This window comes from Nothobranchius furzeri, chromosome 8 (genome assembly GCF_043380555.1).
Source record: "Nothobranchius furzeri strain GRZ-AD chromosome 8, NfurGRZ-RIMD1, whole genome shotgun sequence".
In the NCBI taxonomy this organism is placed as follows: Eukaryota; Metazoa; Chordata; class Actinopteri; order Cyprinodontiformes; family Nothobranchiidae; genus Nothobranchius; species Nothobranchius furzeri.
The window spans coordinates 55097783-55119462 of record NC_091748.1 but is presented as its reverse complement, the minus strand read 5'-3'; the positions used below and the strand labels follow the sequence as shown (position 1 = coordinate 55119462).

General features: G+C 41.3%; 1 protein-coding gene across 2 annotated transcripts in view; it reads left to right on the top strand.

The window, feature by feature from the left end:
- The window catches only part of tle2b (TLE family member 2, transcriptional corepressor b), a 113129-nt gene that overhangs the window by 57165 nt on the left and 34284 nt on the right, over positions 1 to 21680 (top strand). For both annotated transcript variants that reach the window (XM_070554130.1, XM_070554129.1), the window contains exon 4: positions 9633 to 9677. In XM_070554130.1, coding sequence (XP_070410231.1) covers positions 9633 to 9677 — 45 coding nt within the window. The remainder of the gene's footprint in view (positions 1 to 9632; positions 9678 to 21680) is intronic.

The following is a 21680-nucleotide window of genomic DNA, read 5'->3' as shown; positions in this document are numbered from 1 at the left end:
AAATGTCAGTAAATAACCTACTTGAACTTCCTGCCTACACCCAAGCTTTTAATGTCATTTTTGCCTGTTTTGATCTTTACACTTAAAGTTAAAGGCACGCTTGGCAGTCTTGCTTGCTTTTAGCACCACCTTAATCCACCTGCTGGAATGTCTCTCCAGCCTGCATCGGTTTCTACGACAGAATCTGAATCTGAATCAGAAGGGTTTTATTGCCATATGTGTGAGAATCACAACATTAGGAAATTGCTGTGGTACATGAGTGATTCATCAATAAATGAAACAAATCAGCTGTGTTCATGGTCTAAACAATGCAGGAAAACGAGTTGGAAACAGCCTGCAGCGCCAGGTATGTCAGCCAGCAGAGTGGCCCACCTGTCTGAAGTTGCAAATCCGGTGTTCTGGCCACGGGGTACGTTGGGGGGTCTGAGTGGCACTTCATTAACCTTATAAAGCTTCATTTTAGCACAGTGAACCTCAGCTGGGAGCCCACAGGCCACATCTGGCCTGCCAGACCTTTCCACCCAGTCCCCCAACCGTTTGAGCCCTAACATCCCCCAGTTGGGTGACTTTGAAGTTTGGCAACAAAATTCATGTCCCAAAAATCAATAAGTGTTTGTGTTCTCCAAACACAACTAAAACTACTATCAAAACAGTTTAGATGGAAAACAAATCCATTTTAAATAATAATAAAGTAAGATACAATAATATTTAAACGTTTCAGAAGAGCATCAGGTCCTCATGGTGTCTGATAGAACTCCGGCCCTTGAACTAATTTGGTTGAGGACCCCGTTTTAGCACATACTGGCTCAAGAAACTTATTTAAAAATGTGAAAAAGTTACACAGTATGGCTTTAAAGTGGGACGGGCAGAAATATAGATTATAATTACTGAACTGTTAAAACTATTCACTCTCATTAAGGATTTTCTCAAAATGTGGTGCGTATCTATACACTGACTAGTCCCAATAAAAGTCTCCACCTGGAAGTAAATGGCTAGGAACATCTTATTGGATAATTACTGCATGGGCGATTATCTAGGCGATAAGTTATGTAACAACTGTGTGGAAAGACGCATCTGATGGTCGTGGAAAATATGTTGTGTTTGAGAAGGGTCAGACCATTGGCATGCATCAAGCAGAGAAAACATCTAAGGAGATTTTTGAAATGACTAAAACTGTGTTAAGAGCTGTCTAACGCATTATTAAAACTGGTCTGATGAGTCCAGATGGACCCTGTTCCAGAGTGATGGTGCATCAGGGTAAGAAGAGAGGCAGATGAAGTGATGCACCCATCATGCCTAGTGCCTACTGGAAAAGTCTGTGGGGGCAGTGTAATGATCTGGGGTTGCTGCAGTTGGTCAGGTCTAGGTTCAGCAACAGGATGTGCTCCAAGATTGAGGTTAGCTGACTACTACCTGAATATACTGAATGACCAGGTTATTCCATCTTCCCTGATGGCACGGGCATATTCCAAGATGACAATGGCAGGACTCATCATCTCAAATAGTCGAAATTTGGTTCAGGGAGCATGAGACATCATTTTCAGTCCAGACCCTAACCCCAATGAGGATCTTTGGGATGTGCTGGAGAAGGCTTTGTGCAGCGGTCAGACTCCACCATCATCAATGCAAAATCTTGGTAAAAAACAAATGCAACCCTGGATGGAAATGAATCTTGTGACGCTACAGAAGCGTATCGAAACAACGCCACAGAGAATGTGTGACGTGATCAAAGCTAAAGCAATCCAACAAACTTTTAGAGTGAGCTTTTGATTTAGTGGTGTCATTATTTGGGGGCCGGGCAGTGTACATGATATAAAAACAATCTTTATATTGCTTAACATGAATTTATTAAACACTTTATTAAATGTTCTTGTTTAAATTTAACATCTGAGCAGACTAACTTGTTTAACTCTACTGGAAAGCATCACATTAATCTGAGTCTCTGTGATGCTTTGGCTTTAATATTTTTGTTGAATACGTTGTGTTAGCATGGAGAAAACTGAACTGTGCTATGACAATGCCCACATCAGCACGTTGCAGGACGAGTTTCATAACGACACTGATACACAAACAATGACGGTGCGTTATTGTGTGAACATGCGCTGCTATTGAAGTGACAAAACAATACGACAACCTGAGATCATAATTGGCTCATTTTGATCACATCAACACTTCTTAGAGCTTATTGTTCAATACTCTGGATTAGATTAGTCATAATAACAGCTGCATAGTGCCATTTTACTGTAATATTAGACCAGTGTTCATTTGAATGCATGCAAAACGTCTACACACATTTCTGCTCTGCTTCTCCCTTTTGCCCTGCTGCCAGAACTCTCACAGCTCCATGGATCCTGAATAGATCTCAGATACAATAGGATTTGTATTAAAGCTGCAAGCTGCAGACCTTCGGGGTATAACTGTAGGTTGGTGGAGCAACAGTAAATGAGCGTATTGAAAAGTGACAACCGGAGCTGCAGTTTTAGGTCTTACCACTCCCTGCATCTGTTAACTTACATGTAGAGGATGTGTTACCGCTGTTCCAGAAGGCTCGGTATTTAGGTTTATGGGATTATTTCATAACAATGTAAGTATGTTGCACAATGTTGAAGTGCAGATGATTTCAATGTCGGTTTCAGCTAACCAGACGCCCACCGTTTGTTTAGATAGTTGTGCAGATGGTGTGAGTGCTAAAACACAAATACAATAACGTGCTGTCTGCACACCCACTGCACACCAGTTTTGATTTTTTTACTCTGTTTTCTTCCTCGTCAAAGGAAAGCCTGAGGTCCGATCATTGGATCGTCAGTTTTTACACGTTTTAAAAATGTATAGGAGAGCTGGAGAGCTGTGTTATGTTAGTTTAGTGATGTTGTAACTGTGACTCATGGGTTGTCTGTTTGTGTCCTCCAGTATTTTTGTTTGAATTAAGGAGTTAATTTTAAGAGTAGGAGTTGGTCACAAGATAGTGATTAAAATCTTGTTTTTTCTGTCTTTCTCTGTGTAGAGCCCCGACAGTTTAAAGATAATCCATAGAAACTGCGTTCAAGTCTTTGTAATTTTTAAATGAAAAGAAATACACCAAACAATTTATTTATTATACGCTGGGATATTTTATTTTTTCTAAAAATATAAAGTTTTGATTCGTCAATGTAAAATTTCAAATATTAGGGATGTGTATTGGTGAAATTCTGGTGATACGATACGTATTACGATACAGGGGAGACGATGCAATGTATCACGATATATTGTGATGCATTCGGACATTATTAGCGATTTATTTTTTAACTGAATTTATTGTAGGAATATTCAAAAAATAGTCCAAACTGATAGGTAACATGAGGTATCTGAACAAAACCCTTAGCACTCTGCTGCCAACTAGTGGTCGGCATTTGAATTGCACCCAAAGAAAAGAAAATACACAAAAGTTGTAAATGTAGTTATGTAAATTCTTCCAAAAATTAGATACATTAATTTGATTATCAACGTAATGTCACAGGAACAAATATCATGATATATTGCCATATAGATATTTTCTTACATCCCTATAAAATATGTAAAATAACTTTTGTAAAACATTAATAGATGTTGTGCAGTAGAAAGCTGTGGCCGTTCTTGTGATACAACTCCCAATTAAGTTTCAATTTGCACTTTTAAATGCCATCTAGTTAAATGTTTTAACAAACCCTGGAGCACCCAGCTGCTAGAGTAGTCATTTTTATTTTGTTTTATTCTTATTTTTTAACATTCAATTCCACCTCAGTACCTATAACTTTCATTTTATGCTTCAGTAAATTTCTGCCAAAAACATTTTCTATTAAATTTTCTTCATGCAGATTTAATTATCAGTAAAAGTGCCGTACAAATATAAAATACCTGTGACAAGTCATAACAGACGTTCCCTTCAGATTATTACATTCAGCCCTTCTCCTAAACATATTTTTGTGCTACATGGAGGCAAAGCTAAAGAATAATGTTTTATTTCCCTCTGAAACTTTTCACAGAACCAAAATGCAGATACTGATTGGTGCTGCGTCTGCAGTGATGCAGGCGTTGTACTGATCTGATGTGGTGAAGAGAGAGAGGGAGAGGGAGAGATACCACTATCTATATCTTTCTCTCTCTCTCTCCATCTCCATGGTAACACCTTAGGATTCCCCCGTAAGAGCTGGTCCAAGTGGCTGTAGAGAGGGAAGTCTGGGCCTCCCTGCTTAGACTGCTGCATGTCTCTTAATCAACTGCAGCATGTGTTAACTGATAAGGAAGAAACCTTTTGGATCAATAATTTAGGTAATTCTTTTCTGGGTTTAAAGTGAAACATTTTTCAGCATTGCTTTCATCTAGTGTTATTCGTATAGTCTGTTTCTTATTTTCCCACAAAGACCCCCGTTTATTCAGAAGAAGCTTAGCTTCCTTCACATCTCATGAGGACGCGGCAGTTAAAACAGATTTGGACCCCGTTTGTTCCTCCTCCTTCTCGCCTTTGTCCACTTTGATCTAAAACTCTTATCTTAGCTTTCACAATTTTACCTTCATCATTACCAACTTTTTCATCCCTCTTTATAAACGCAGCAAAACGCTGCTGGAGTCCATACGTCCTCGTTTGACTCTTGCATATTGAAGTCCTTAATGAGGATAGCTGCTCGAGCGATTTATGTTGTTAACAAGGTTGTTCTCAAACACTGGGGGTTAGGTTTCACTTCACTCAGCTGTTAGTTTATTAAGGAAAAAAATGAGACGGTGTGTGAAAAGAAAATGAGATTGAGGAAGGAATAAAAGAGGAGTGAGTGGAGAAGTAGAGATGGAGAGGTAGAGGCGACAACATGAGAATTAATAAGGAGAGACGGACAGGAAATGAGTTAAAAGACGAGGAGAACCGAAGAGATGGAGACAAAAAGAGATGTCACATCTTTCATGTTGAGAAGGATGGAGGAGACCTGGAAACAAAGAGACTCGTGTATGTTTACTCCTGTGTGCTTTAAAGTGTCTGTCGGAGGTTTCTTGATTGCATGTTTCTATTTGCAAGAACAGGTTTTTTCTGTGAAAACTGAAAGGGACACAGAGTCGTGCTCCAAAGCAGGGAGGAAAAAGGAGAAAGTCTGGACGTAGTGGTCAGCAAGGATTAGAGACGAGTGAATGATCAAGTAAAAATATCATGACTTAAGGGTGAGTGAGTGAGTGAGTGAGTGAGTGAGTGAGAGTGAGAGTGAGAGTGAGAGTGAGAGTGAGAGTGAGAGTGAGAGAGAGAGAGAGAGAGAGAGAGAGAGAGAGAGAGAGAGAGAGAGAGAGAGAGAGAGAGAGAGAGAGAGAGAAGTGATGCAACAGATGGGCAAAAACCAGGAAGGTGATGGAAGAGATGGAGGGAGAGTGACAGAAAAGTGTGATGGAGTGGGTAATTGGCTAGAAAGACAGAGGAGGTGTTGACAGGAGGACGTGAGGAAAGATGCATGGGAGGAGGAAGACAAGTGGGTCCAGGTTTGGGTCATGGTCCCTCCTCCCTTACTGATGGTGGTGATGTGTGTTTACTCACTCAGCCATAGAGGTCCTGAGCAGTTTGGTGGAAATGTTAAGAGTCTAAAGGATTTTATTTGAATTTATTTTAACTAAAATGTTTTGGAATCATGAAAACATCTGGATTTAGTTTTTACTGTAGATGATAACATTCTGAATCAAAACCATATATGTGATATAAATAGCAAATCTGCTTAAACAAAGAATTTTACATTCTTTTTGAGAATTCTTGGTGTGCAGTAAAAACCAGGCATCATTCTTGTGGTTGTTTTTCAGACCTGCTGCTGTTTTCTACAGTTAGTTGGTTGTTTTTGCTTTGGTCCATCAGCTTGGACTTTAACTCCTGACCTGTTGGGGCTCTTGTTTCGACTCGCTTTCCATCTGTACTGTGGAGTGCTGTCCAGTCTGATTCTGGCTTTGAATAGCTCTGGTCTTAAAACGCTCCGCGGTTCATCCGGCTGCTTCTGTTTTCTGTCACTACTGACCCAAAGGAGTCCCCGAATGCCCCGGTTGGGTTAGGGTTCTTTGTTATATCGTTGACATCATGATCCATCCAAATTACGCAGCTAACTAATTGAGAATAATAAAGAATACCCAGTGCTCATTGATAAAATGACATTTGAGTCTTTGAGCCTGACTTCTTTTATTCCTTTGAAAAGGAGCTAGAGCTTTTTGTTAAATTAAACGCAAACTACATCAGATTAAATCTGAACTTTTGCATTTAAAGCTCTTTTCTTTGCAGAGAAGGAATGTTTATTGAACACACTTCTTTCTCTACATATTTTTAATTTTTTCTTTTCCTAAAAGGGAGAGGGTGGGTGTCCTTTATTCTAAGGAAAAGTAAATTGTATCAATTGTAAAAAGATGTTTTTTTTCTTTTTTTGTTTTTTCCATATGGTTTGGTGGTTTTTTTTTTTTTGGTTTTTTGGTGACTTGTACTATCTATTATTTTGTTTGTTTTAATGTAGGTTTTGTGTTAGATTTAGTAAACAAGTAAAAATTACTTGTATAAAGGGGTAGGGACATATAAGTTTCCACTTCAGCCTACTCCTTTTCAAACAGAGAAGAAGGGATGATGATATGTATTTTTTCTGTTTGTGGTATTTAAAAAAAATTATGTATGTTTTCTTTGTTTGAAATAAACTAAACTAAAAAAAAAAAGAAAAAAAAGAAAACTTTTAACCGAACTTCGCACACACTTACATTTTTTTTTTGCTATGCATTTACTAATTTAATTTGAATGAGTTTAGGCAATGCTATATAATTAATTTTAATCCAGCTTCAGTTATTTTTTTTACCCCTGATGAAAGTCTTGTCCAGCATTTTTATCTGCTAGTTTAAATCTTGCAACATCATTATGGAATACGACTTCATCCTGCTGAACAAAAATAAAGAGTAAAAACAAAAGGTGTAAAACATTCAGTATATTCAGGAAGCCAGCTGACCTACATGGGCACATATTGTTTCTGACCTTTGACCCTGGCCAGCTGAAGGAAGCCTGTCTGCAGGCTTGTTATGGTATACTCTAGGCATGATGGATCATTATTTTATGGTTTTCTCATCATGATGCACCAAATCATTTGGATTCATTAAAGCACATGACCCTTTTCCTGTTGCTTGAGTCCAAATTGATGTAATTTTTGTTCATTTTGATTGAAGATATCTCTTTTAACGACTGTCCCCTGAACGTCCAGGGTTACAGGATTGTCTTTGAACAGTTTGAATAGTCATTTCTACTCAAACACATTAATATCTGCTGTTTTCTAATCAAAGTCCTTCCCTGTATCGAGTAACTTGTTCTACTCACATAGTTGAGTCAGTTTTTCTTTCTTTTTTTTTAAACGTTTCAGCTCAAGTACGAGGAACTCCACATGCCTTCTGAGACTCAAACTCAGTATATATTTGGGGAGAAGACTGACGTTGCCACTGAAGCATTAAAATATGTCAGAGCATGTCAAAGTCTGAGGGGAAAACCAGCGATACACAGCGAAACACATGAAAATGTATGGTGCCTCTTCAGAATTCCCCGTGTTTGTGTTATTCTATCAGACGCAGCATTAAAAATCTCATACGAGGGTTTAATTTAGAAAGCTTTTAGTTTTCCTATCTGGATTTTATACAATAGCGAATGAGGCTAACTGGTTTGGTATTATGTGACATGAATCTAGAGTAGCAGTATGTGTGGAACAATTGTTGAAAAGAGTGATGGCTAGAGAGAAAAATCTGATCAGAAAGGGAGGAAAGTACTGAAAAAGGTTAGACCAGCAGAGCACTTTAAAGAGGAGTAGAATAACTAGAGAGAAGCAAGAGGAAGGGAAGTGTGTGTGTGTGTGTGTGTGTGTGTGTGTGTGTGTGTGTGTGTGTGTGTGTGTGTGTGTGTGTGTGTGTGTGTGTGTGGGATGGGGGGTGACAGTTCCTGAAAGATAGAGCTTGGAGTGTGAGGGAGAGACAGAATGAGGCGGGGAACAAATGAAGGGAAGAGAGCGCTGGAGTGAAGATGAGCAGGAGGATTCAGTGAAAGAGGAAGAGGCACGTCTTCCTCTCATCAGTCAGAGCGGCCGCTGCCTGCCCTGTGACAGAGGATGCCTTTGTCACCATGAGGAATTCCTGCCAGCTGTATTCTGCTCACCTCCAAGAAAATTACTGACTCACACACACACACACACACACACACACACACACACACACACACAGAGAGAGAGAGCAACAAAGAACGCGTAGGAAAGGTGCACATGCAGACACAGTATCAGGACATGCTCACGCATGCATGCACACACACACAGACACACACACACACACACACACACACACACTATTTATTGTGTGTGAGTCATACAAACTCAGACACCCAGGAGAACAAACAAATGCATAAAACACTGACTTGTTGTAATCCTGACCCTTTATCAGTGCTGTATTTATTTACAGCAGATGTTTGTGAATATTTGTATGATTTTTTTTACTGATTTTACAGATTTTATTAGTTAGTTAATTATTTGGTTTATATATAAACTTCATTGAACTACTTTTTCTGGACTGAATTTATGAAATGTATTGGCTTGAATTCAAAACTTTGATACATCTGAATCTGGACATCTGTGCTTGAATATTTTTCTTTTTTTTTCAGGAATTATTTCTACTTTTTTAAACTGCAGCCTCTGCTTTGTTGTGCTTTGAGCAATGCATCCATATGAAGTCAGATTTCTCTTCTGATGATGGAGAGGCTTTTCAGCTGGTAGCCTAAATGCTGCTATTTCACACGTTACATCAAAAATTAAATTCTATTGAAAGAACGGGTCTTTTATTGAGTATTTCTTCTTTTTTCCCCCCGAGGGAAAAACATATTCACCGATGTGTTCATTTCAGAAGGTTTGATCAGTAACTTGCATATATATATATATAGTTTTTTTTGCATCACACTCCTAAAAACTCATCCAGCACAATTTAAGGTTCCTGCTCTTTTTAAGAGTTTTGACAAAAAGATGATTTTGTGCAACAAACCATCTGCAGCATATGGCCACCAACAAAAGGCTGTTGTGTTGAAAGGGGGAGGAAATGAACTCGTTTGGGACATTTCTCCTTAAGAGCGTTCCAGCGCTGAGCTGGAGCAACAATACGAGTCCTCAGATGTGGTTTGGCTGATGTGATAGCATTCCGGTCGTATTGTGTTAGAGCAGATTTACACTTTGCATCACCAGACTATTGCTGAAAATGTTGCAGGCACAGGCTTCTTGGTAGGACTATGGGTGTAAGGGAAGTTTTTGTTTGCACAAAGACCTGGAGGATTGTAGCAAGCTCATTCTCATTCTACACACCATTATACACAGGTGCACCATCAAACTCTCAACACACAGTTATTCCCAGACCCCATCTGACACTAACACTCACACGATGAGGCAATATGATGATTAAGATATGAAGATACATTTATTACAACAACACACACTTGTTGTTCTCTACACACTCCCTCCAATCATTCCGTTTTGTCATTCGTGGGAGCTGCAGTGATGAACAGCAACATATGCCATGCAACAGATGTTCAGCTGGAAGTATTGTGTAAAACTGAATGCTAATGAGTGTCGTGAACAGAACGCCAACGATGCTGTCATTTGTTTTTGTCTCCACAGTACTACGAAATGTCCTACGGTCTCAACATCGAGATGCACAAACAGGTAGGAATGGCACGCTTGGCTGTGTGTGTGCTTTTGTGTTGTCTCGTTGCTGGGATACTCCGAGGCACACGGGTGTTTGTGTAGGTCTGCGCGGCTGCTGCTTTTATTAGGCAGGAGAAGGTGAGAGTGTAATTTTACACCAACACTCATGGCTAACAAGTGACAGTTTGTGTGGGCGGGCTCGCGCCGTTTTCTTTGGTGGGCGACGGTGGCACAGGAGTTAAGTGCTCGCCCCGTAATCGGAAGGTTGCAGGTTCGAGCCCCACTCAGTCTGTCGCTGTTGCTGTGTCCTTGGGCAAGACACTTAACCCACGTTGCCTGCTGGTGGTGGTCGGATTGACCGGTGGCGTCAGTGCTCGGCAGCCTCGCCTCTGTCAGTGCGCCCCAGGGCAGCTGTGGCTACATCGTAGCTCATCCCCACCTGTGTGTGAATGTGTGTGTGAATGGGTGAATGACTGATTGTGTTGTAAAGCGCCTTGGGGGGTTCCAGGACTCCAGAAGGCGCTATATCAAATACAGGCCATTTACCATTTCTTATGAGTTTTTTTTTGTTCCACTAATTCTTATGTGTGTGTAAATAAAGGCCAAGCTCTCCTTGAAGAAATTTCATGCAAGCTTTCTCCTAATGAACACACACACACACACACACACACACACACACACACACACACATGCACACACAGTGGTGGGGCGTTAACCAAATTTAATGGTGTTCAGTTTCAAATAATCAGCTGAAACCCGTCAAAATGCTTCCCCGTCTTTGCTAAGACCAGACATGATGTCCGAAGCAGAAACGAGAAGCGTTTGTAGATTGTGTAACGTTTCCACTTGTCCTTGCTGAGATCTGCTGATCCTGAATGAAGACATTTGTCTCACCAGTGGAATGTGCACTCAGGAGCCTGTGACTGCTTGTCAATCCCCATACTAATTGCTGTCTGGGTCGCACTGCGGGAGAGGAAGACGGTGAAACTTCATTCAGAGAGACAGGCAGACAGTCGGAAAAATGTCGCAGCAGAAGGACAAAAGGCAGATGAGAAACCAGTTAGTTGATAGACCTTGTTGCAGATAGACAGAATCATTATCCAGCTGAATGGCACTTCCTTTAAGGTGACTGTCTGTGTCTCCCCCTCGTCTCCCCCTCTTTCCTCCCCCTCTCTGTATCTATCTATCTGTCTGTCATGCTAACTGGCTCTCTGTGGCGGAGGCAGACACCGTCATGGAGGACAAGACAAGAGGGGGTATATTTTTCACTCCTACAACGAGCTCTTGGCATACACCTTCAGAAAGCAGCTGATCGTTTGAAACGGTCCCTGACACGCCTTCAGACGGAAGGCCGTACTCTGCTCTTTCACCTCATAATCTTTGTGTCATTTAGCTTTCAAGCTAATTACAGCAGAGAGATATTAAACCCTGGCTTTCTGTGAAAACACTGCCTGCATTGTACAGACAGCTTTTTATTACCCTGCTGGCATAAGTCGCTCACTGTTGAAGGTGTTTAAATGGTTAAACTCTGATAAAACACCAAAACCTGCCATTCATTCTCATTGAGTAAAGAAATATAAACCTCACACTGTCTGTGGTGGTTATATTTGCTTGTAATTAGCCTTTTTAGTTGCACCGTTGGTTGGAAAACTATCAGAATGCTCCAGAACTTTGAGCTTGCAACGAGTTGGGAGACGGTCTGTAATGGTGCGTTGCACTGTTGGGAGTTCCTGTTGATACATGAAGTTGATGCATATTGATACGTTCCAGTGTCAACTCAAACCTTTTTGTGAGTCCGTGCCTGTTTGAGATTCTGATCTGAATTTAGGTTTTGATGGTGTGACCCTTGACCTCTCACCTCTCAACCATAGACACCTGGGAAATAGTCCAGCAGTCAAATTCAGTAGGATTTAAAAAAAATGGTTGAATGAGTGCTTCTGATGTTCCTATGGCTCCAGACTGCTTTTCTTAAAGTGGACACGATGTGTAAAAGAATCAAATCTTTTATAGTTTAGTGAAAATAACATCTGTTAAGATCTTATTTCTATTTTTCCCCCCACATTTATTTGTTTTGATTAGCCACACAGCTCAGTAAAATGATCTGCTTTTGTTCTTTAGTTTTGCTCTTACTGATAAAATAGTACGGTGGTAGAGGGGTTGAAAGTGTGCTTTGTAATCGGAAGGTTGCAGGTCCAAGCCCCACTCACTCTGTTGCTGTCTTTGTGTCCTTGGGCAGGACACTCCACCCAGCATTGCCTTCTGGGTTTTTATCTTTAAAAAGTAATAATTTATCAGTATGTAAAATTGAAAGGGACATTATGGAAGTCTGACAGCCAAAACATGTATAGAAATAATAAATATGTTCTTCATACATTCTCCTGCAATGCCCTGGTCCTGTAGAATGAGCCCTGGCATTTTTACTGTGATTGCCTGTTTTTCTGTAAAATCACAGAAAAAGAGAGCTGCCCGGGTCGAGCAGGCTGCTCAGGCATAGCCCGTAGCATTTGCTATCAGTAGCTTTAGCAGCAAAGAGTGAGGTAGTACCAACTCAGCGACTTTGTCGCTGTTCCTAACGCCTAGTGATGAACCTAGCTACATTTCTGACGACCCTCAGCTACTTTCTTCTAGATATTTCCTGCAAATTAGCAACAAAATAGCCATTTTCACTCCGAACCGTTCTTTGAATGTTGTTTCAGCTGTCATCTAGGATATAAAAGTTACAGATACGAAAGACATTACTGGCGCTTTAGCTCACCTAGTTAGATATCGGACTCTCGAGCAGAAGATCCGGGTTTGATTCTTGATGTGAACGTAATTTATGTAGAGTTAATTTTTTACATTAATGGTATATTTTTTTACAGTAAGATGCCCAAATTTTTTTTTGAGACTCGCCGAACGGCATTGAATTCACAGATAAAAATGATGTAGGTTCAACTTTCATTTTGGAACAATTTTTCAAGCAAGGGAAGGGAATGATCTGACCATGCAGGACTGACCCATCTTAAACCTTAGTCGGCTGTGCTGAAGAGAAAGGTAAAGAACAAAATTATTTAATTAATTAGCTGTTCTCCTGTCCTCTATGCTCTGGGCCACACACACACACACACACACACACACACACACACACACACACACACACACACACACACACACACACACACACACACACACACACACACACACACACACACACACACACACAGAGACGGGACTGTCTCAGCTGTATTTTCGTTAAGGAGTGTGCACGTACAGCATGCGCGCCTCGTGCACGAGCCTACTATTGAAGCTGCCGTTACGCTTTTGGCCTGAGGGGGCAATCGCGAGCATAAAAATTCAAAACTCCGTAAAGTCCCTTTAAATATTTGATACAATTCAGATCACCTTCAAAACTCGGTCCTACTACCAGGGCCGTATCAAGGCATTTGGGGGACAAGGCAAAGCCTGGTATTTTAAATTGAGGTGATATATATATATATATATATATATATATATGTGTGTGTGTGTGTGTGTGTGTGTGTGTGTGTGTGTGTGTGTGTGTGTGTGTGTGTGTGTGTGTGTAAATATAATTTGTTACTTTCCACCTCTGCCCATGGTGCAGGCACTGCTAGCTGGGTTAACCACGTCATGACAAATATTCTTACAAGAGGACACATCTACCAACAATAATATAATATGTGTTTTTATTACCTAACACCTAAGTTTGCTGTTAGCTCAAAGCTTTCGCAGATCTTGATGTTTTTATAAATAGCTGTTAATTTGTGAAAAGAGGAGTGCCTGTTTCATTTTCTGTGGGTTTAGAAACGTGTTTCAGACAATTTATTAAGACTTGAGGAAATTATGTATGAACAAAAGTCTGGGCTGATCTAACTTTTTAAAAAATGCAAACACTTCGCTTTTGTATTTTTCTTGAAACCAAGTTGAACTTTAAACTCCTGACCCACAGGTTAACACATTTTTAATTGCAAGACAATTGTTTTGGCACCAGGAAAGAAAAAGATAAACTTTATCACAAGAGAAACTCTGACTCTGCAGGAAGGGAACAGATAAAAAGACCCAGAGGGAGGAAGTGAAATAGCTAACAGCAAAGCCAAGCAGAGGACTGTCAGTTCTTGTTGCCAAAAAGAAGTTCTGGGGTGCTGGCTGCGCCTCTTAGAGATGGAGAGAGGAAGAAGAGGAGGATGGCAGAGGCAAGGAGGCCAAGTTAGTAGTGAGGGTGGAAAATAGGATGAGCGGAAGGAGAAAAAGTATAGATGATGACAGAAGGAGACCAAAGAACTGCATTAAGGCAAATGGGAGTTCAAAAGAAGAGAGAAAAAGGAATGAAGAAAGTCAAATGATGTCAGAAACCAGAGAATAAGATGCAAGCAGAGCCTCTAGAGGAAAATGAGACGGAGAGGAAAGGTAGAGCAGGTTTCACAGCCTATGAGGAGTAAAAATGTGTACAAAAGGAAAAATGGGGAGGGGGAAGGGGATAAAGCAAACCAGAGAAGAACTGTAAAAATAATAATACGAAGGAAGAAGTTCATGTCGAATCCAAATCAAAAGGGTTTAGAATAAAAGTAAAGAATATGTAAAAGAACCAAAAAGAATAGCATGGTACAAAAAGTGTTTGATGTAAACAAGTGAAAATTGACATAAGATAAAAAGGTCTGTAGAGAAAAAGACAGCAGGGATGGGAGGGTGGGGTGTGTGTGTGTGTGGGGGGGGGGTAATTGAACTGATGAAAGAGGAGAGGGTAAACAGGAAGACTGGAGCTTCAGAGTGACAGAAAAAGACCTCATAGAGCAGATGAAGTGGGGGGAAAAGGAGAGAGAGAGAGAGAGAGAGAGAGAGAGAGAGAGAGAGAGAGAGAGAGAGAGAGAGAGAGAGAGAGAGAGAGAGAGAGAGAGAGAGAGAGAGAGAGAGAGAGAGAGAGAGAGAGAGAGAGAGAGAGAGAGAGAGAGAGAGAGAGAGAGAGAGAGAGAGAGAGAGAGAGAGAGAGAGAGAGAGAGAGAGAGAGAGAGAGAGAGAGAGAGAGAGAGAGAGAGAGAGAGAGAGAGAGAGAGAGAGAGAGAGAGAGAGAGAGAGAGAGAGAAAGAGAGAATCATGAATAGATTTAACAGTATCTGCTCTTATTTCCTCTCCACCTCCTCCACTCCCACCTCCTCCTCCAGCTTACTCCTGACATCCTGTCGAGATCCCTGCCTCAGCTTCTCCGTCTCCTTCTCTATCACACACTCCGTCATTATTAGTGGCAGGGCCATCTCATGTCCTGCCACTAATTGAGCTGTAACAGTCATCTCTTGCCTTCATAGCCGTCCTCTGATTACACCCCCACCCCCCATTTCACATTACACATTTCCCTTTTGCTCTTTATCTTCTTACTCCCTTTCTCTCTCTCTCTCTCTCTCTCTCTCTCTCTCTCTCTCTCTCTCTCTCTCTCTCTCTCTCTCTCTCTCTCTCCCTCCCTCTCTCTCTCTGTCCCTGTGTTTGTGATGATTGGATCCAAACAGTATGAAGGCATAGGGGCGATAGCATCAAACCGTGATCTGCACACGCATGCATACCAGCATTATCTCACCTGGTTCACCTCCACTATCTTATCATATATTCACATATACTAGCCGTCTCCCCCAGGAGCAGCAGGGGGTGAGGACTTTTTCTGCTTGTTCTATATTCATTGATATGGCACTTCTGGGGCTGCCACAGTTATTTCCTGGATCCCCCGCGATATAACCAAGCACAGCATGTAAATTTCTCCGACTTTGTAATTCAGCCGTGCAACGTGGCTCACTGTCGTTGGAGCAGGGGAGTTCACCGTGAGAATGTGTTGTTAGTGTGAGGTGTGTGATGATTAGATTAAAGCTTTTGTGCAGAATGCTAATTGATGCAGCAGGATAATAGCAGGATGGCAGGAGAACGAGAAAAAGAGGAGGAACCCCTGTGTCCTGAAACGACACAAGTCAGTTAGCTAAATGCTAACCTGGAGAAGTCTGAAAACAAAGGGGAAAAAAATCAAAAACTAAAATGGCTTTGCAAAGCACCAGTTTTCACTCATATTTATTTAAAGGATAACAACACTTTTCAAATTGGTTTCTCATGTTTGTTTTATTCCAAAATGATGTAAATTAGAAATGATATAAAACTGGTAACAAATAGATTTTTTATGCAAACATTGCTATTACTGTTGTGTTTTTTGTTTTATGAAGCATTACTGCAGTGCCTAAACATGAACAGCAATCAATTTAAACGTTAATAAAGGTGTAGTTGACTGAAAAAACATTCTTACTGATTAAATCTGATTATAATCAGTCACTCTGAGAGTTTTTGCAGATAAAACCTCAATATTGCGAAGTAAACGGAGTCAGTGGTAGAGTTGCATTGTTTTTAGCCAGTCAGAGGTGAGATGTCCAAATTACATGGCATTCATTCTCACTATAGAGCACTGCAAATGTATTGATTAAACATGTGAACCACACTTTTAATAGTAACATGCTCTTATTTGTCTTGCTGCAGCTATGGTAACACAACATCAGCCATTGGATCTGAGAGCTCCACGTGTAACTTTTTAGTGCTTGTTTTACTTTTTCTTGAGACAAACTTTTGGTCTGGTTAAAATTAACATTTGATGTTTTTTCTTCATCGATTCCATTCTTGAATGTCCCCGCAGGACATCTACCGTAAATCCTCTAATATTAGCCTGTATTTAATTAACTGCCGGGTATCATATTTTGGCCGGTGTCGGTGTCGGAGTCGGCGGAGGGGAATAATGGCTGTTTTTTTATTGTGGCCGGGTGGAATGTGGTAACAAGCAAGTACGGGGGGGCGGTTGTGTCATCCGTCTCACTTTTGATTTGGCAGTGATAGACCACGAGGGTAACTTTAACCGTGCGGAAATGACGCAGAGATGATAACATGCTGATTATGCTGCAGAACACTCCGGGGAGCAGTAGCAGGGGTTGTATGAACTAGTCACTAGTCGACTTCACCGCTCTATAGTGACTTGTTATGCCTGTCATCGACTAGTCGCTGTCACGTGATAATGACCGGCAAGATGCAGTCCACGGAAAAGACAGCAGGCTGCTGTCAGCAGGTGACAAGCTCCTGCGCGTCGGGAGGCAACGTGCTGTGCCAGAGCGTCGGTACTGACACGCGCCGTAAAACGGACATTTAACCAATTTGTGACGTTTACCCTCTTGCAATTTAACATTCCCCTCACCCCCATCCTAACCTTAACCAGCTTGCGCATGCAAAGCTCTGATTGTTGACGCGCTCCAGACATCTGCGTCCTGAGCACGGCCACAGCAACATTATCAAATCAGGTGTCGCCACCTCAAAAACTAATTTAACACGCAATCGTTCATGTCGGCTCATTTCCTTTTATGTTTTCTGTCTTTTATTCTTTTATTTGTGCCTGATGCGTTTCGCTGCTGTGGATCAGGACGCATCACCTGTTTTGTCCTCGGTGACGCACCTAACTGATGCGGCCGGCGAGCACTCCGCTGTTTTTGCGGTCGGTAGATCTTTTAGAACTGCAGTTCAAAGGTAACTCATAAGGTGAATATATATGAACCCAGGTAGCAGTTTTTCTTTAGGATTGAGAGGAGATGCAGGAAGATAATAAACAGATACAGGACAGAAAAATAGTCAAATAAAAACAAGTTAGTTTTTGTACCTGGTAGTTGCAACAAACAGACACCATTGAAGGTAATCAGAAGTGAGGAACAGAAAATGAAATAATTATTTTAATGTTTAGAGCAGCAGGAACTCTGAGAGGCTGCAGGCGCATCAGTGAGTTCGCGGCCGCTGCGCAGGGGGAGGGGGGAGAGGGCTGAAGCAGAAACTACCGTTGTTAAAAGAAATGTGTTTAACTTTGAAAATGTGGGCGCAATTTTAATTGTCAAAAACTCCAGCGAACCATTAGTTCATTTAGCTCAAATAGAAATTGAGGCCTGCCTCTAATACTGGTCCTCCTTCCAATAAAGGCCTGGAGCTTGATGAGCTTGAGTCAAATACAGGCCCAGGCCTGTATTAGAGGATTTACGGTATGTGGGTGTTTTATTTTGTCCCTTACTTTCTTTTAACTCAGTTTTCTGTTTCCTTCGGTTCGTACCACTTTCATTATTGCATCAGGTATCCAAAGCTGTGCTGAGCTCTAAAGTGATTAGATGTGTAGCTTATAAACAGCTGTGCAAATGTTCTGAATCAGAAGCCATTTTCTCACTCAGCTGGCAACAAATTGCAAGCAGCATTTTCAAGGGAGTTAATAAACACCTTAAAATATTCTCAATTTCCTTGCATGAGTTTCAGGCCCCCGCTGTCATCAACAAATTTGGGAGATACATATACTCAGGGAACAGGAAGAGATGGAGCGCTCATTGTCACCACGTTGCACCCTTAAGCTGGACGGACACTGCACAAGTTTTTCACTCGTAGCGTTAACTTAAGCTCAAACTGTATGACTTCCTAGCAGAGCAAATTTCGCGAGTCATGTGCTCACATCGTACGAGCCAGTTCTCAGATGTGACCTGACTGCTCACACTGTATGTCTGGTAGCAACACGGCATTTTTTTTTGTGTTACTGATGTCTGTTGTCCTTCAGGAGTGCTGTAAGAAGAGGGCACACAGGCATTTGTGGGGGTTGGAGGAGAAAGACAAAAGAAAGAAAGTAAATCAAAGTTTTATCAGTTTAATTTTACAAGCACGGCAAACATGCTTTCTTGACAATCCTTGCCATTGTATGTGAAAAAAGTATAAATAAAAACGAACAACACTTCATTGATGCAACACAAGAAAATGCATTAACTTTTTCAGCCTTTATGTGCACGCACACACACACACACACACACACACACACACACATACTATATATATATAAGAGTGCCAGAATAAAAGGTTGACAGAGCAGTCGGGATATTCTAGGAGGATGTGTGTGACAGTCAGGATGCTCTGCAGCTAGATTGTTTCCCCTGTGAACTCCTGAGGACAGATGAAGCAGCTGGCTGTCCTTCCTTCCTGTTCCCTCCTTTCATTTCACCAGCACACATATGAGGCTGAAGGTGTGTGTGTGTGTGTGTGTGTGTGTGTGTGTGTGTGTGTGTGTGTGTGTGTGTGTGTGTGTGTGTGTGTGTGTGTGTGTGTGTGTGTGTGTGTGTGTGTGTGTTGGACAGTGATCTAGGAATTAAACTATATGACTATAAGAACAAGCATAAATAGAGACATGACTGGATTAAAAGAATGGCACAGAAACCTGGACTCAGATGACGAGGGCATCGTGTATAAAAGATTGTTTATCTGCACTGTGTACAAAAAAAATGTGTGTGTGTGTGTGTGAGTGTGAGTGTACACAGGTGTTTATCTGCCTGCCTAATTAGCCAGAGCTGTCTGACCTTTTTTAATGTTTGCACACAGGTGTGTGTGTGTGCGTGTGCGTGCTGGTATGTTTGGCTGAAGTAGTGACCTGAATCCTTGGCTCCTTCGGGAGAGATGCCCTCATTTTCAACTCGCCGCTTTGCTCATAATAGGATTTGGCTTCTCCCTCTTTTCTGAGTCTCCGTCTTTCCACATCTGATTCCTCATATTTTTTCCTTTCATTCCCACCACCCAATGTGTCCATAATCTACGGTCTTTGGCTTTTTTTTTCTAAACTAATTTTATTTAAAGAGGTGGATTAAGAGTGGAGTGCACATGTGGGTCAACCAGAACAGGCTTTCCAGAGTGTGTATGCTGTGTGTTTGCTCTCTCTCTGATCAGTGGTGTGTGCAACCTCTCTTTGCACATGTTGGAGCATCTGTGCTCTGTTTGTGTGTGTTTGCTCATAGCTTTGAAGACTCTCTCTCTCTCCCTCCCTTCTCTCCTTTCCCACTCCCTCTGTTCAAACCATGTGCAGTTGTAGGCTACACAACAGAGCTCAGCTGTGAATTATGGGGCATAACGGCCGAGAGAGAGCCTGGACAATGTGATACAATCTTTAGGAATGAGAGAATATTAAAGTGAGGGAGAGAAAACAAGTAACAGAAGAAAAAGTAAGATGAGATGAGAAAGGAAAATGGGTGATTAAATTCCCAGGGAGCTAGCATTTTAGCTTAATAGCTTTTAACTGTGGCAGTGGAGCTCTGAATAGCTTCAGTGTGTGTGTGTGTGTGTGTGTGTGTGTGTGTGTGTGTGTGTGTGTGTGTGTGTGTGTGTGTGTAGTGCAGGAAACAGTGCTTGCATGTAAAGAAACATTTGACATGTTTAACTCTAACTTATTTTGTTGGTTTTTACATGTGTTGATTATGAGCATTTTGTTTTTGATGCTGAGCAAATATGTACAACTCAACTGTTGTCTTGATTGTCTTCTTTTGTCCCAAATACAAATCAGTGGGTTGTTTTGTATATTTTACAGCACGGACTCACAGACTGTATTCCGTATGTAGATTAAAATCAGTGCATATGAATTTTCTGTGGAGGATCACAGTGCAGGGAGACAGTTTGTGTACACTGGTTTTTAAACAGCCGTTGCTTGAGGGTCATCTTAATTGATCTGAGATCAGGACTGTTTATTTGAAACATTGTCTATGAATCTACTTTAGAACAGTCAAGATCTGCTTTAACTTGGTGACTGGTGATTAAAAAAGACAATTTACAGGAAGAGGCTTGTGCTACTTCGCATAGAAAATAGACGGTGAAACTCTAGGATTAGAAAACACTGACAGATCTACAACACACTGTCTCTTAACATTCATGGACTCACCCATCTTGACTCGTGATGAGGAAGGCTGTTGTTGTTTTAGCGTCCAGGAAACAACAGAGAATGTCTCAACTAGTCAAAGCTAACCGTTAGCATTAGCAGCACCGCCATACAGCAGAATTCCTTCAGGCTCGTGTTATTTGTGGCGATAAAACATCAGTGTTGCAGAGCTAACTGCGTCTGTGGTAGAGTTGTGTTGCTGTTATCCAATCTGAGGCGAGATGCCCAAATATCAGGAAACAAGACTCAGAATTCTGCCTTCCTCAGTTCCTCCCTGTGGCATTCTGCTAGTTCCTGAAACAAGCGCATCTGAGCATTTTTCACCTGAGTGCAACTTGCATAGCATTCTCTCCTACTAGAGACCACTGCAGATGTACTGATTAAATGAGTGGCCCACACCATTTAAGAAAAACAAGTGACAACCCGTGACACCTCTGTGGCCAAGGTAAACACAACAGACAATAAAACTCTGACCTTTTTGGATACATGCTGCCATTTTGCATCTGAAACGCTCCTGGTGGGAAGGGAGCTCGTGGATGTCTATTATGCTGCCTACTCATCCAGTGGAAAGATCCATTTGTTATCGTGCATATGTTCAAAGGGTGAGTTATGGAAAGTAAAAGCTATTTCTTTTACATATTTGATCCTTCCTTATTTTTCTGCATATGCTGAAATCTGAAAGTATGCATCAAATTTTTATCACCTTCTAAATTTTGCGCACATGGTGAATGTTTACTGCTGACCAGGCATGCTTCTCAAAGTTGTAGCTTTATAAGACGAGGATGCAAAATTCAAAGCTCTGAAAACCTTTGAAAAAAGACCTTTGACCTTTTCAAAATAAGCAGCATAGATCACCAAAAAGAGGAAAAATCTCAGTCTGCAGCAGTTAGCTGTGGAAGTAAAGCAGACATATTATGTGCATGTGCCGGCTTATTTCAGATACTAAAACATTTCAACTGCAGTGTAATGAGACACTGATTGGTTTAGCTGTGTTTTGAGGTTTTTGCAATAAACACTGTGCAGCCAGCATTGCTGTTCTGGCTACTTTGTGTCTGCCTGCTCGCCTGTGGGCAGCATGAGTTTGAGGCTGTTTGCAGCCTGTCAGTGTAAGCTGGTGAGTTGGCACAGTGTGATTATGAATGATGGCTTTGTGTGTTAGTCAGAGAGAAGTAGTTAGAGGTCTGCAAAACTTTGCAGCTTCAACCCAAATTGAGGCATAGCGTTAGTGTCTTAATGTGTGTTTGTAGCTGTCTGTTCATTTGCCCAGCACATGCAAACATGGTTTCATGTGCATGTGTTAGAGCATGCAT